General features: G+C 40.2%; 1 protein-coding gene across 1 annotated transcript in view; it reads right to left on the reverse strand.

Annotated features, from left to right (window-relative positions):
- Nucleotides 1-16,410, reverse strand: part of EEFSEC (eukaryotic elongation factor, selenocysteine-tRNA specific) — a 185,562-nt gene that overhangs the window by 65,154 nt on the left and 103,998 nt on the right. The window contains exon 5 of the mRNA XM_030568824.1: nt 15,240-15,881. Within this exon, the coding sequence (XP_030424684.1) occupies nt 15,240-15,881 (642 nt within the window). The remainder of the gene's footprint in view (nt 1-15,239; nt 15,882-16,410) is intronic.

The raw sequence follows: 16,410 nt of genomic DNA on the forward strand, positions 1-16,410 counted from the left end.
TCCACGCTGGGCAAACAGGAAATGAAATTCAAAAGTTCACGGGGCTTTTCCTGTCTACCTCGCTAGTGCATCTGAGTTCAGATTGCTTTCCAGAGCAGTCACGATGGTCGAATTGCGGCCACACTAACCCTAATCCGACATGGCAATACCAATTTCAGCATTACTCCCCTTGTCGGGGAGGAGTAGAGAAATCGATTTAAAGAGCCCTTTATATCAACATAAAGCACTTCGTTGTGTGGTCGGGTGCAGGGTTAATTCAGTTTAATGCTGCTAAATTCAGTTTAAACGCATAGCGTAGAGCAGGCCTTAGAAGCACTATTATATAGTTCTGCTAAAGGGAATGGAGTGATAACCTATAATTAATATATGGGTGTTGGAAAAAACACTAACAATTCTGAAAGTGTAGCATTCACTTATTACAATTGTCTTGAAATATACTTATCCTTTCAAAATAAGTCTACTCAAATCCCATTCTTGGAGTGGATAAGTTTGCAAGACAGAATCTTCAAATTGTAAGCACTGGGGCAAGGACTCAGTTTTCCAGATATTTACAGTGCTGAGCAACAATATTTAATACTCATCCTCCTCTTCTAGTTATTGCAAAAATTCTGCAGATAGCAAACACCTTTTATGAGAGGTCCCTAAAGCACTTTACAAAAAACTAAGTACCACAACATCTCTCTGAGATGGGAAAGAAATACCCTCCTTTTACAAATAGGAGAATGAGGCATAGAGTGGGTCAGCAATTAGCTTAAAATCGCATCAGTGGCAAAATGTGGAACAGTACCACCTAAGGTCCTGACTCTCAGTCCTCCACACTAACCATTAGACTGAAATTAGAAGAAATTAACTTCTCACTGATTTATCCTTGAAGACAGACAGACAGACTTCTGAGAGGATGCCCAGCCTCAAGGTGAAAAGAATGCTGATCGCACAATCAAATAAAATAGATGAGGAAAATAACACATCAGTTTTTGAAAGATATTTACTTAAAAATGAACAATCATTTTTCAAGCCCTGGAAAAATTTTGGTAAAAATAAAAGAAAAAAATTAAGACTATTTTACAGCCTTTTTTACCTTAAGAAGCTACAGAAATACATGTTCTCTCCCACTGAAACTCAACACTTCCAATTACTTTAACAGCAATTTAGCTCCAATCACTAGATTTCACAGTAATCCCCTTTGAGTTCTCGGAATATCTACTATGCAATCACTTTGCCTATTAGCTGAATAGCCTTTTGAGAGATCTCTCTCGCTTTTTTATGAAATATTAACTTAAAAAGCCGAATGCTACAAAGACAGTAAGGGATATGTGGTCTGTTCTGAAGCAGCAGCAAGGGGCCTAGCAATGAGGGCAGACTAATTTTATTAACTTCAGCGAAACTTCAAAAAGCTTTAGGGCTTTAATGCCAGACAGAGACGACCCCAAAAGTCAGTTTAAGTGCTGCATAAACAAAGGATTAGGGCAAGAAAAAGCTGAAGGCTCCTTGCATTTCTTGTTTATATTGTCATATGACCTAGTGGGAGTGGGTGAGGGCTGCCTCTCTCACTTTAATCCCCCATAGTGTACAGTGGCGTTTCAGTTCACTGACCTACATTACGATAATATTTTTTTTAAATTTATGGGCAGAGGTGCAGCATCAAACTCACTTAAGGACTTAAAAAAAAAAAAGGGAAAAGAAAAGGGGGAAAAAAAGAGAGAGAGAGACCAGAAGTGTTTCTGGCTGCTATATTCTCCCTCTCTTACTTCAGTTAGATCAGCAGCTTAGAAAGGGATTTCACGTTCAAAGGGAACGTCTCTTTTACTCTTGTTTTATGGCTTAGTCCAGAGGACACAATAGCATTGATTTTATGAAATATCCCCTCCTTCTTCTTGGTTTTTGTGTTTGCAGAAAGAAGTAAATAGTACTTTATCATCATAGGTGAAGAGTGTGTGTGTGTATATCTCTCCCACACACACGCGCGCTCTCTCTCTAATACCAAGTGTATACACACACACACTCCTTGATCTAAACACTACAATATTATATCTGCAACTCTGTAGTTAAGGTTATGTGTGCAGGCATTCAGTGCAAACCCATAATTTAACTCCAGGAAAAATAATTGCTAGTTCCTCTCAAGAGGGGAATCTGGTAACTACACTGTCAAATCATCTTCATTTATAGGGTGACACAAACAAATTCACTGTCAGCTGAGCATCCTCTGAAACAACTCATCATGGACATTTGGAGGGCAAACACAGCCCATGCTCTTATCCCCTATCCCTAAAGAACCAAGGGGAGCAGGACAGAAATGGATGGAAGAAAGAACAAAAGGGGTTGTTGGAATGAGGGGCAGGAAATAATGAGAGAAAAGTTGGGACCAAGAGAAAGCAAGAGACTGAAAACATTGAAGGTTCAGATAGCTAGAAGGAGACAGATATTTTTCTTTTCTGATTTAGCCTAACATGATTGAAAATGTGATATAAAATTAGTCTGAGGGTTTCACAGATCCTGGGAAAAGACTGAAGAAGGGATACACTGACAAGTTAGGAAAAATGGAGAAAAAAAACGAAATGAGGCACTAAAAGTGGAAAGATTTATGATTAGAGCACATTTGTTATTTTACAGAAAGTTCACTTTAGACAACATTGTAATCTTGAAGTAAGTGGCAGTTTGGCTATTTTTTCCAAAAAGTTTCAGAACATGTTCCCAACTCTGGAGTGGAAAAAGGACAGGGAAGATGCTCCCCACAGCAAGTGACCCTCTATGGATGCTACAGATCCTCCTCCTTTTCTTTTTTTAAAAAGTTGATACACATGTATTAGAGGAAATAATCCTACACTGGCCCTTGAGAGGATTGAGGAGATAGGAATTGACAGGGATTTCCAGACAGAGTCTAATTTTTTTATTCCCAAAATATGGTTTTGGTTTTATTATTGTGAACCAGAGGAATTACTCAGAAGAAAAAAAGTTTTTCAGTCAGCACGGTCTTTTCCTCATTAGTTAATGTCTATAACAAGGAATCAAAAATAAGTTAACATAGGCAGAAAAGGAAACAAAACTCACTGCTTAAGGATTCTAACCTGTTCTCTGAGCAATTTGTTTGGAGACCAACCTTTGCAAAAGTATTCTCCCAACTCTGTCTCCCAAACAGACAGACAATTTAACCTCTCCAGTCCCCTTGTACCCTGCCACAGTTGTTTTAGTAAAAAGAACAACACATAAAAATTGTGTTTTCAGGTGTCTCCCTTGTAACTCTGAGAAGATCCCAATCTCAGGCATATTTTTCACATCCTATTCTTTGCATTCCACACCCTTGAGAGGACTAGCATCATGACATCCATCCTCCTGACTCTGTCCCAGTAAAGTTGAACAGGATTCCATTTGTTACCTAAACCAGCCCGAGGGGCTGAGTGCTACTGGGCACTTCCTCCTAGGACAAGCACCTTGCCATGACATCAGTCTGAGTTAATAAACTTTAAGGCCAGAAGAGACCATCATTATCACCTAGTCTGACCTCATGCACATCACAGGACACAGAACCCACCCACTCCTGGAATAAGCCCAGAACATCTGGCTGAGTTATGGAACTCCTCAAATCTTGATTTAAAGACTTCAAGTTACAGGAAATTCACCATTTACTCTAGTTCAAACCAACAAGTGACTCATGCCCCATGCTGCAGATGTGTCCCTATGGGTGCTCCACTGTAGGTGGATCTGTGCCCCTGTACCTCTTATAGGAGATTTTAGGTAGCAGTGTCTGTTCAGCCTGCACACGTGGTCTCCCTCCCATGTGGTCTGCCTCAAGGCTATCTAGCGCTGTGCAGGCGAAACACCCTCAGTTCCTTCTCTACTGCAGAGCCCCTTGTCGAGAACTCCAAAGCAGAGGTGAGGAGGGCAGGTTACGGAGCACCTATAAGGACGCATCTGAAGAATCGTTGTACTGCACAAGTGAGTAAAGACGCAGTGTGTAATGATGTGAGCCTTTCACCTCCTTAGGGAGAATTGGTAGCAAAACCAACACACTCTTATTAAGTTCTTGGAATAGCTTAAAGTCATCAGCCAGTGATGGAGGAGGGGACACCACCACTTCGTCTGGTGAGAAGGTGGAGAATTTTGCTGGTGGGGTAGTTTGCACCTCTAGTCTGGCCTCCTGCTCCTTGAAAATTTCTTCCTCTGGTTCTGGGGCCCTGAACACCAAAGCCATTAGGGGATGTCTAGTGGATCTCCTATGAGAGGTACTCGATGCCCAAGAAATAGGGGGCCTGTGGACTGCCCACGGATCCCAGTATGGCCACTGGGAGGGAAAGGAATAGGTGGTGGTACACAGAGGTAGTGGCAGGGGCAGGTTTAAGAGAAGGAGAAGGCAGGAAACAGAAAGAAGGCCAGGGTGGGGCAAATATCACCAGGATTAAGGGCGATGTGGATGAGGGACCTAGATTTTTGCTGGAGGGTGGGATGGGAGATTGGGAAGAAGAAGAGGAGCAGGCAGAGGTGGTGGGAAATGCAGAGAGATGAGGATAACCAGGAAAGGTAAATGGGGTGAAGGGAGGAGGAAGAGAAGAGATGTTTTGATGCAGGAGAGAGATGTCTAAGAGCCACGGGTGAGCAGCAGATGGACAAGTTTACCAAAGATCTCCCACAAAAGATTTAAAAAGTATGCGCCCGGCCCTAAGGCTGAGCTGGCTGTGAAGACACTCCGCCATCATAAATGGGGCCTCACCAACAGCAGTCCCCAGTGGTGGTGAAGGGATGGGATCAGACGGAGATAACAGTATGTGCTGTTCCTTGCCCCAGTGTCGAGGCCGAGCTGGCTTGGAAGGGCTCCCTGTCATAGGCAAGGCTATCCCAACAGCAGCGCCTGTTAACTGTCTCAGTGGCTTGGCTGGCAGCTTATTGTCATCATAAAAGAAACCTGATTTCTGCACTGATGTTGGCAACTTTTCACTTGCTTTCTGGGTCAGTTGTGAACATGAGGTGACAATCTCTATTTCCAAGGCAAGAAGAGGACACTATCCAGGTCAATTTCCATCAGCCCCTAGCATTGCCGCACTGAGGGATGGGTTTGTTTGTACAGCACACCACATGCTGTTCTAGAAAGATACTTCGAAATTCTGGAAGCTTTTAAAGCATTTTATAGTTATTCCTCAAACTTCTCTGGACTCTCTGCGTCATTTAGAGCCACTGAATAGTAACTACCATACATACAGGTACCACTGACCACAGCAGTCATCTTAGACAATAGGATTCTCTAACAAAGATTTAAATTAATAATGTTTCACACAGCTATGGATTCTAGCTCATTTTACACACACAGAACATTTTATACACTCAATTTACTATAAGAGGTCTTTGCCATGTATTATCATCTCTGGTGCTGTGATGTACTCTCAACGCCAGCCCCATGTCAACTCTCTCTGGTTCTGCCTTCAAATCTGAACATCAGCCTGTCTTAATCCTATGTAGTTAAAAGAGAATTGCTATTACACTTTTCATTCTTATCTTTATAGGGAGAGCTGGTAGTGAACTGAACACTAAGAAGCTGCCAAAGCAGATGCCATTGGGACTGGGCACAAAAAGAGAGCTGGGCTCCCTTAATCTAACACTTGGCACCAGTGGCCCATGCTCCCCGCATGTGGAGCAGGAATCAAGCCTATTTACCCCTTCCCTTAAGCCTTCTCGGCCTCAGCACCTGGGGCCAATTGCCTGTACCCTCACCATCTGGGTGCATCTGATGGGACTGGAGGTCCTTCAACTATGGGCGGGGGAGTGGAGATGGGAAGAGAGCTAGGCTTTACTGGGCCCTCTCATGATGACCACCCCAAACCCAATGTTCTATCACCTCTCTGGGATAATGAATTTCTTCTGCTGTTAGCTAATGTAATTTGTCCTGTACTTCAAGTGGTAGCAGTCTGTGCTACAATGCTGAAGATCCTGGTGATGCTATAGGATACAGGTGGCTGTAGCAGTTACAGCTGAACAATAGAATTTGACTGTTTTACTTTAAAAAAAGATTGAGAAAATTACATTTTAAAAGGTTAAAAGTATGTTATTTAGGTTGCAAATCTAACACTCAAAAGTTAAGAAATGTTACATGTCCATGCAAGCTTAATTTTAACCTCCTGCTGGATATGCCCTATGATACATTCTTTAATTACATGATCACATACTATTTTCTCCACAGGTTGCCTGTCTTATTAAGCACATGGACATTTAAGATTTCATGGGACACTAATTCTGCCATTTCCTAACTTTCAAGGGCTTTAATTTGCAACTTAAATAATGTTTTTGTAAATGCTTTTATATTCAATGAATAAAATGCCTTATCAAATGCTTTACTCTCAAATTAATTCATCCCCACACGCAACTCTGACACAATCTCAAAATTCAAGTGCAGCTGTCTATACCCTCGTAAGACCCCAAAACACATCTGTATTTTAAATTTATTATAAAAAATAACCATAGGTGCTACACAAACCTTGTAAGGTTCTACTGCCCTGTCATATGGAGCATATAATTTTTGTTGCATGAGTAAATTATCAGTTTTTTCATAAGAGCCAGTGAGTTGATTTTGTGCCTCTGATGGTAAATTTGTCTCAAAAATTTACTAAGGCTGTGTTAATCTATGTATTGTAAAACATCATTCTTCCCCTTTATCAGTGATCATCACCACCATTTTCCTCTCTGGCATTATTTAACAAAGACGGCTTTTCAGTTTAGAAGTTTATTACCACCACTTGCCCAAACTTCACACAACTCCTCCTGCTCAAAAACAGAAAAAGAGCCAACAAATAAACACATTTTTTATATTTACATTTTATGGTGCATTTTTACCACTGAATGCACTATGCATTTTTTATTCACCTGATTGCCTTCATCTCTGTGTTATTACTGTATTTAGCATACCATCAGCAGCCAAGCAGAACCAAACAACTCCATGTTCAGACTTCAAAGCAGGTGAAACATTAATTGTGGCGTCTGCATGTTTACAGTAGATGGAGTGACGTCTACCAGTTCTCCCAGCAAGAGTCACAGAAGGTTCTGCAGACAGCTCAGGTCACTGCTGCGCTTGCAGACATCACACACCAATTATTCATCACCATACGCTTTGTTCTCATTACTTACTCTGTGTATATCCTGTCTTCATGCCATATTAGTCACCTGGATTTAGTCTCCGAAGAGCATCACTACCAGACTGATGCCCACATTTGAATCTATTGCTCAACTGTGTTCTAGTTGATCTCCAAAAGGAATATTGCATCCTGGACATTAGCCTTAACAAGACCATAAAAAATCCTTAATTAGGAATAGGCAAGATGTGGGAATATTCAGAGGACACCTCCAAAGCATACTTCCCACGATTCTTGAGGACACCACTCCCTTGAATCGCTTCCCTGCAAAAGATTATTTTGGGAACACCACTGCTGTGGGCAATACTCTGTATGCTCAGTGCAGAAAATGGTGCTGTGTCAAGCTGCTCTCTCATGAATGTCCACTCATTCCAGACAGCTCAGCTACTTTCTTTCCATACTGACTAATGGTGCCTTCAAACTAAGCCAAGTACTTCAGCATGCTGGGCATCAGGGCTGAGTAGGCAACACTGGATGTTACCCAGTCATTCGTGGGTAAATTCATTTTCCTTTGCTCACATCCAGTTCTTCATATTTCCAGCAGGCTCCCTGCTGAAGCATGTGGCTTAAATACTGTAAATTTGAAACATCCACTGTCAATTAAATGTTGCTATTTTTATCAATTTAAAAATGTAAACATTTACATGGGACAGTTTGTATGAAAATTAATACCCATGAATCAAGTTTCAATCAGAAAACACAAACTGTCATATGCATGATTTTTGCATTTCAAAATACCTGGTCAAGAATAGACTTCTTATAGGAGGAACTATCCCTTCCTATATTGTACACTGTTGGTATTCAACAAATAAATTATAATATTTCCCCATTTCTGTCTTCTGTGCTTCTTAAGCCTTTACACTGGATCCTATTAATCACCATATTATCTGAGCACCACCTATTGGAAAGGCCCTCAAAAGCTGTTAAATAAGGGATGCACATAGACGCCTTCCAGGGATCCAAATGTCATTTTGAGGACATGCCTATTCAGAGAGTGAGACTCCATTGTATGGGTGCTGGCACAGCAGCAGTTTGAGTTGCTGCTGTACCACTGTGGGGAGAGAAGCTGTTAAAAATCATTGTTTCCTGCTCCATCCAGACCCCAATGAAGTGCACTGAATTTCTGATGAAGTCTTAAGAATTCCTTCATCTTCTGCTCTGCCTTCATCCATCCTCAAAGATCATATTTTTTCTGGCTGGGGACTGTTTCAAATCATGTCAACACCACTCAAACCTCCAAAATGAATAAAATAAAAAACCAACACAACCCTTCCCCCCCTCAAAAAAAGGTTCTGCTTTCTCCTTCTTCCAGGGACTGAGCATGTTATCTACATGATCCCCTCAAGCCCCCAGCAGTATGAAAGTACAAAGCATTAGCCAGTCAGCAACCAGCCGAACTCAGGAGCAGCACACATAATGAATAAAATTGGAATCTTCCATGACTATAACGATACATAAAAGGCTGCAAGAAGCAAATGCCACTCAATGCGAACCATGTCTAAAACAGACACAAATAATCAGGACGAAATTTAAGGATAAGAACGGAAAATGCACACTAGAGAATGAATTCTCCTTTTGGTTTTAGAGGACTACAGAAAAGTAATGACTACCTAGCACCTTTGAGGCTGTGTAGGCAGGGTGAGTATCTTCTCATACAAAGGACTTTATATTATGGTTACATCAGGAAAATATCTCTGCTGAGGTATGTGTTTATTTTCACTAAACAAGTCTGAAACAGCAAGAGGTGCAGCTTGTGCTTTGCAAACAAGATGGAGGGTTTTCCCCTTTTGTTTCTTCCACTGAGTTACTGATTTATGAGCGTCCTCCACAATGGACCCAGCAACCATCACCACGGGATAAATCCTGTTTGTGAAAACATTTTCAGAACAGACAGCATATCTGAGTCATGCAGGAAATCATAACTTGCTTCTACAGTTCACCTTTAACTCAAAACTCATTGCAATAAGCACCTACGTCCATGGAAACCCATAAAGCAAAGAATGTGAGACTTTTATCTCAAGGAGTAACTGTTTCATGCATCAAATTGGAATTGGCTATAATGACTTTAGGGGTAGGGGGGAATCCCAGTAGAAAGATAGTCCGATACTGGGACTCTGTACAGTTTGCCAGTCTCTCCAAGTGGGTGATATTACAGCAAGCAGATGCCATGGACAAAACTGACAAAATTATAGCAAGTATGACTAGCAGTTATATGACTGAATGGGAAGACAGTTGGACTCGGGGGTTGGCTCGGTCACTGTCACTGTGGGAGATTGAGTAAATCACCTCTCTATCCTTCAGTTTCCACATTTGTGAAAGGGGATTACTACTTTCCTACCTCACAGGAAGGTTGCAAAAATGTATGCCAGTTTCCTCACACTATGACCTGCACAGCTGGCATTAGGAGAGGGGATGTCATCTGAAGTATCAGATAATTGATGACCGTCACTGCCAATCTTGATGCCTCAAATATATCAGACTTGATGGACGAACTGTCTGATCCATTATAGTAAATTCATGTTCATCCAAATATTCCATTAGGCACTGGTCATCACAGATTATGAAAATAAGGAATCCAATACAGAGGTACCAATCTCTCCCTGAGCTAGCACTAAAGCCATGGTTTCATTCCCTATTGTTTCATTACAGGTTCCTGCATCTTTCTTCATATCAAATGACCCTGGCAGTAACTGTGGCAAGATTTTCAGCTCCTGCTCCTACCTTTTTGTTTATATAATTCACTTTGTTGTTGCCAACACAGCTCTTTTGCCTGCTAAAAATGCCTTTGTCTGAAAGAACAGTTGGACATTTTAACATGTATAGCAACAGCAGATCCTCCAACAGAAGGGTCATTGTCCCTCCTTATATGTAGTCCTGCAGAAAAAGACACCGATCATAGAAACTGAACAAGACATCTTTTCACAACTGATTAAGTTCAACAAGTACAGCCAACCCCAAGTCTAGACACACTTATTTTAGTTTAAGAGTAGTTTAGCTGGTTTATGTTAAACAGATTTCTAATCAATATTTAAATTAAACCAGAAAAAAACCTGGTTTAAACCAAAATAAGAGTGTCCACATGCCCTTTTGCATCAATTTAAGAAAATCAGATTAAAACCACACCATAAAGTTAACGTGGTGCAATTTTCTGATGTAGAGAAGGTCTGGGCAAGGCCATTATCTCATTGCTGATTAACTGAAAATTCTCCACTATAGCCACAAGTCTCTCGGACACCCATCGCCCACTCATCTGAACATCAAAACACCACTGACTCAGACAGGAGGTGGCCTTTTAGAAAAGAAGTTACCAAAATGTTCCTCTGAACTAGCTATAAGATACTACTGTGGTAAGTGCAGTACAGACCCTAGATATAAATAAATTACTAAGAGTGGGGGAAAGAACAGTTGAGGACACATTTCAGACATGTAACATTTATAGTTCATTCACTGATCACAATAGAAAGTCTTTAACCCTTTCACTGCCAGAGCTCCACTGTACTTGCTATGTTCCTCCTGCTTGTAGCATTAAATTGACACGATACCAAATGATAGATAATGTAGCCAGTACACTGAGCAGCACAACAAGAACATTCAATACCCAGATGCATATGCAATATTCACAACCCTGAAGCAGTTCAGCAGAGCCAGTAACATTATGCAGGGATTTAAAGAAACAGTGCACAAGCTAATTCAGAGAGCACTGGGGGGGTGTGGGGGGGTGGAGGGTTTGTTGTTTTGTTTTAACACAGTGTTCTCTCATTTGATGATTCCACCCTTTTTGAAGTGGCCAGAATGCCTCTCCTCTTTGCCAGATAGCTTAAAAGCTATGACGAAATGCCACTGTATCATTCAAGCTAAATCCATTAAAAATAAGTCTGAGGATGCTGGAGACTTAATTAATTTACAGTTCTTACTATTTCATAAAAGTGTTCTGAAATTAATCAGTAGAAACAAAGAGCAAAAGCATAAATACCTGATTCCTCCTGGGTTAACTGGTCATTAAACTGTTGGGGGATTTATTTTAATTCCAACAGCAAGCAGGGGGCTAGGGAGCATCCACACTAGATTACATGAGTGCAACATTTTATAAGTGGATACCACCGAATTTCACTACAGTCTGGTTACAGGAATTGGTTTTTCCCCACTGAAACAGGAAAGCCAAACACTACATACCCCAGCCTTCCTCTCTCATTCTCAGCCCTTCAGGAAGTTATGAAGCCAATTTTCCCTAACAGTATTCTCAGGAGGGAAAGTTAACTTCCCATAAAGGTAAAATTATTATTTTTGTGCCTCCCCAGAGAAGGTGAGGAGGGGGGTCACCAATTTCCTTGCTTTAGCAGAGAAAATGAGATTTTCCTGCATCAATGCCAAGAATAGACACCCTAAATTCAATGATCCTAATCTCTGGCTATCCATCAGCAGCAGGGTGGGACCAACTGATTCAGAATTTCTATTAACTAGAGACCTTTTTTTTTTTTTTAGCATACAAAAAAAGGCACTGCACCACCAATTGATTCCTGCTGCTCTCCACTCACCAAAATGATCCATTTCATTCTATTCCCTCAATATGAAGCCCTAAGTACTTCCCCAGCAGACCCATGGTAATTGGCACCGTCCTCTTCCCATCAACCCTCCAAAGGCCTGATGTACTCCTCTATCTTTACACTCAGCCTATACTATAGTAACATGTTCTGCCTATTTTTTTGGCATATACTGGGGAAAAATACTAACTCTGAATGAAACACTGTTCTACAGTAACCAGGATCAGAATGATTTTTTTTATCTATATGCCATTTAGTATATACAGGCCTAACACAGATGATGAGTTGATGATTTTACAGTAGCTCCTCACTTGTAAAACCAATTGGTGTTAGTAAAGAGAGTGATTAATGCCCCCATTTTCTACAGCTTTTGTGACAGTTCCACGACTGGAAAAAGGTAAGACATCTGCCACCCATTCTAGCCCACAGTAGTGCTGTTTTTAAAAAGTTACAGGGATATCTGCTACAATTCACTAAAGATATTAGATTCAGAGATTACTAAGCTGGTCAAATAATTTTTAAAAAGTAGTCACTTGTCTGTTATTGATTCATATGATTCAATTATTTACAGAACTGGCTGGATAGTGGAATATATGGTAATAATTTTACAACTAATGAGACAAAATTTAATAAAATTATTAATAAAAATTGTATGACCAGCACTGAAAATTGTGAGATACCAGTTAGTCCAGGGGTTCTCAAACTGGGGGTAAGGACTCCTCAGGGGGTTGCAAGGTTATTACATGGTGGTTGTGAGCTGTCAGCCTCCACTCCAAACCCCGTTTTGCCTCTAGCATTTATAATAGTGTTAAATATATAAAAAGTGTTTTTAATATATAAGGGGGGTTGCACTTAGAGGCTTGCTGTGTGATAGCAGTCACCGGTACAAAAGTCTGAGAACGCCTGAGTTAGTCAAAGCGTACCACAGATATTCACTGTAGCTTCTGTGAGTATTACATAATTGTTCAAACTATTTACCAAAGTACCCACAATTCCCTCTGTAACGTAAGGGAAATAATAAATACTGAGCAAAGAAAGTTAATCTGAATCCAGATCATTTCAGTTTAAAAAAACAACAACAAAGTATGGACTGCCCTAGTTTGCACCAACTCTTGTTCTCATTAATCTTGCTAATATCCACATTCAAGCAGAAAAGTCACAGACAAGCCAGGTTTCTCTGGCAGTTACCAATGCTAGCAGCAGTAGGAGCTTTTCATAAATTGAAAGTTCTAGTAGAAGTGAAGGAAGTAATTTTTAGAGCTGAGAAAAGGTGCCAGAGAGTCAACAGAGTATAAATGGAACAAGACAGAACTGAAAAACTGGTATTAAAATGTACAGATGAGACAGACACAGTATAGCAAATCTAAATTTCCCCAAAGTTGGGCAGGTAGGGTGCTCTAGTTTGGGACTGCCACTATCTACTGGCAAGGAAGACTAGCTATTTGAGAGGAATGAAATGCACATCGACATCCAGGTCAAGATTTTGAATAGTGACTACTGATTTGGGGTTCCCAACTTGAGATGGCTCAAAAAGGACCTGATTTTCAGAAAGTGCTGAAAACTATATTCTCTGAAACCTACACTTCTTCAAGGAATATCAAGTTGAGCACCCAAAAACTGAGGCATCCAAAAAATCACTAGTCGTTTTTGAAAATCCTGATCTCCAGATTTAGTAACGAAAGTATGGGGGAGAAGCAAAGTGTCCCTGGAAAGCAGCAGCTACAACAAGGAAAATACTACAAAATACTTACTTTTACAGAGATATTTGATGTCTCAGGGCTTGTCTACACTCCTGCTTAAGCTGATGTAAGCTCATGTCACTCAGGGGTGTGAAAAAGCCACCCCCCCCAAGCAATGAAAGTTACATCGACCTAAGCACCATCCACACCAGCACTAAATTGGTGGGAGAGCATAGCTTCTGCTGCTTGGTTAAGTTGGAGTAATTATGCCTACAGGAGAGCAATCTCCCGTTGGCATAACATGTCTTCACCAGACACACTACAGCGGCACAGCTGCATCAGTGCAGCTGTAGCATGGTACCATAGACTAGTCCTCAGAAAAAAAAGGGGAGGAGAGCATTACAGATGAGTAACAACTAATTGCTTGTTTGGATGTAATTAATAGTCAGTGCTTTAGAGAAGAACCTCATTAATATGCACCTGTTGCAGATTACAAAGTAAACAAATAAAAAAAATTCTGTACCACAAAATGTACTGTGACATTTATTTTCATAAGTGTTTAGTTCTTAATATAAAAATGTATTGTACAGCATCTCACTACAGCAGTGTGCTAAGAAACGGGGCTGAGGCTGCTACAGATTGTTTTGTTAGAATGATCAGGTTTTTGTATTATGAGAATAAAAATTAACAATTCTCTGCTATAGTATAAGTTAACAATACAATAATGCTGAGCAATTATATCACCTTTTACATTTTCAAAGCACTATGTAAACACTACTGGTTAACATTTACATTAATATTGTTAATAAAAGGGTAACTGATTAAAAATGTATATAATTACATTTCTAGAGCGCCTTTCACTACAAAGAATTCCAAAGTGTATTACAGGCCCTACACACAAATGGTTATCCACACATTACTGAAATGCAGTCACAACTGAGGTAGACCACCGAAGCAATACAACAATAGTGTAATACAGAAAGTGAAGAAAAACAACAAACTGAAGGGTCTGTAAAAATAGTCACAATGTAATTACCCAAATTAAATCTTTGTCAGGACAAATTTCTTTACTCTTGCAAGAAGTCCCAGGTATTCTTTAATGATGGGTTGTGTTTGCACCGTGACATAGCTTACCATATGGAGTATATGACGTGCATAATATATAATATTCAAGGCACCATGTACTCAGTGACAGGCTTGATCTAAGTCCTGTGGCAATATTTCTGTATATTGTAGCACACCAGTGCAGACAACAGGAGATTCTGTGGCATGTTGAGATAAATTTTAATCACTGAGGTTTTTATTTAATTTAATATGAAAATTAATAACACAATCAATAGTGTTCTTTAACGTGACATTAATGTCTATTTTACGCTGCCTCTACATTTTTAATATTCAATGTACTGCACAATTTTGGACTGAAACTATAGAATAACTGTACTATACATGCTAGAGGAAGCAGAGGTTTTGGCAGCTAGGTAGAGGAGAGTTAGGGCTCCTGAGAAAGTGTGGGAGGCCGTTCGAGTTTGCGGACAAACACACCAGCTAAATTGTTAAAATGATAAATTGTGAAACCGTTAATGTTGACAATGAAATTGAGACCATTAAATTTCTAACTTACATCCCCACCACAAAGGGATAGTGCTGTTAATACCCTTTGTAAAGGCGACGGTTTTTGAATGACCTCAAGCTCAGACAAGAAATACTGGATCAGCTATGTACAATCTTTCACGGGTTTTCTTTGCAAATAAAAGGCCTACAAAACTAAATTTTTAAAAAACAGAAGCAGGAATTATGGAGCATAATTTGGTGGAAAATTCCACAGTACCGTGGTATACTTGGGATCCAGATCACAACACAGACTAATTTTACTTTAGCAGCATAAAGTACTAAGAAATATAGCTTACCCTTTCCACTTGTCCTTCCTTATGCTTCAGTTTGTACATTTTCAGTTTTGGAAGAAAAGTCTCAACGTAGTTCTTGTCTTCCATCCCTTGAAGCAATATCCCATGGAACGCCAATCTGCAGGTGTTTGCATGAATATCAGTATCCAGCTTGGAGCCAATCACAAGGCAAAATTTAGGACAAGTGACAGGCTTTTCAAACTCCAGTAAAGCCCATTGTTGCCTCGGAAGCTGCCCTTCTCCTGTTTGGTCATTTTCCTTGTTTTCCTCCGAAGATTTTGAGCCCTTGGATAAGTATTCCTCTTGATAAAGATATTCCTTTTCAAAATCAAAAGCATTCTCCAGGGGTTCTTTGCTGAAGTAAGCAGGGGCTGGGCTGAAAAACATCACTTTTCCCATGACTGTTTCATGACCAACTGTGATGTGAAACTTGGCTTTGGTCTGAAGAGCACCACGGAAATACTGGATTTTCTTCAAGGAGATGACAGCAGCATGTATGGTCTGGAGAGATTCTGGAGTACAGATCAGACCTCGTTCTAGCAGCTTGGGATCAAACTGGGTCACACAGACGCCTACTCTGTCACCCTGCATGGCATACGTTACAGGAGTATGGAACATCTGCATAGATTTGACTTTCTTGGTCACCTGTTTAGGAGGAAACAAGAATAAGAAAAGTAACTGTATTTGTATTTACCTGCATGCAATGAGTGCCAAATCACAGTGTATCTAACCCTGGCTCTCTGTTAAAGATTCACATTGTCCAGAAGAGACTGAAATTTAAAAAATGGAAAGCAATCAAATTAAGAATATATTCACAAAATTATCTAAAAGGAACCCTGATATGATTCTCCCAAAGAGTTTTATTTTCATCTTCTAGAATGTAAAGTCATCAATGCTCGGACTATCTTGATGTGTGTGCCAACTCTGCAGATATGGCTACCAGAAATCAGAAAACCAATGAAAATTTGGTAATGCATAAGTCAGATGAAAAATCAGCTATTCCATTTCCATTTATTATAAGAAAGTGGTAATCTAAGATATCATCAAGATGAGTAACAGCCACCTATGTAACTACATAATTTTATTTTCATTACTCTCTTTTTCCCTTACCCACCTCTTGTTTCACGCACTTATTTATTGTATCATATTAAATCATTCGGGGCCAGGGGCCCTC

Source organism: Gopherus evgoodei, chromosome 7 (assembly GCF_007399415.2).
Source record: "Gopherus evgoodei ecotype Sinaloan lineage chromosome 7, rGopEvg1_v1.p, whole genome shotgun sequence".
Classification (NCBI taxonomy): Eukaryota; Metazoa; Chordata; order Testudines; family Testudinidae; genus Gopherus; species Gopherus evgoodei.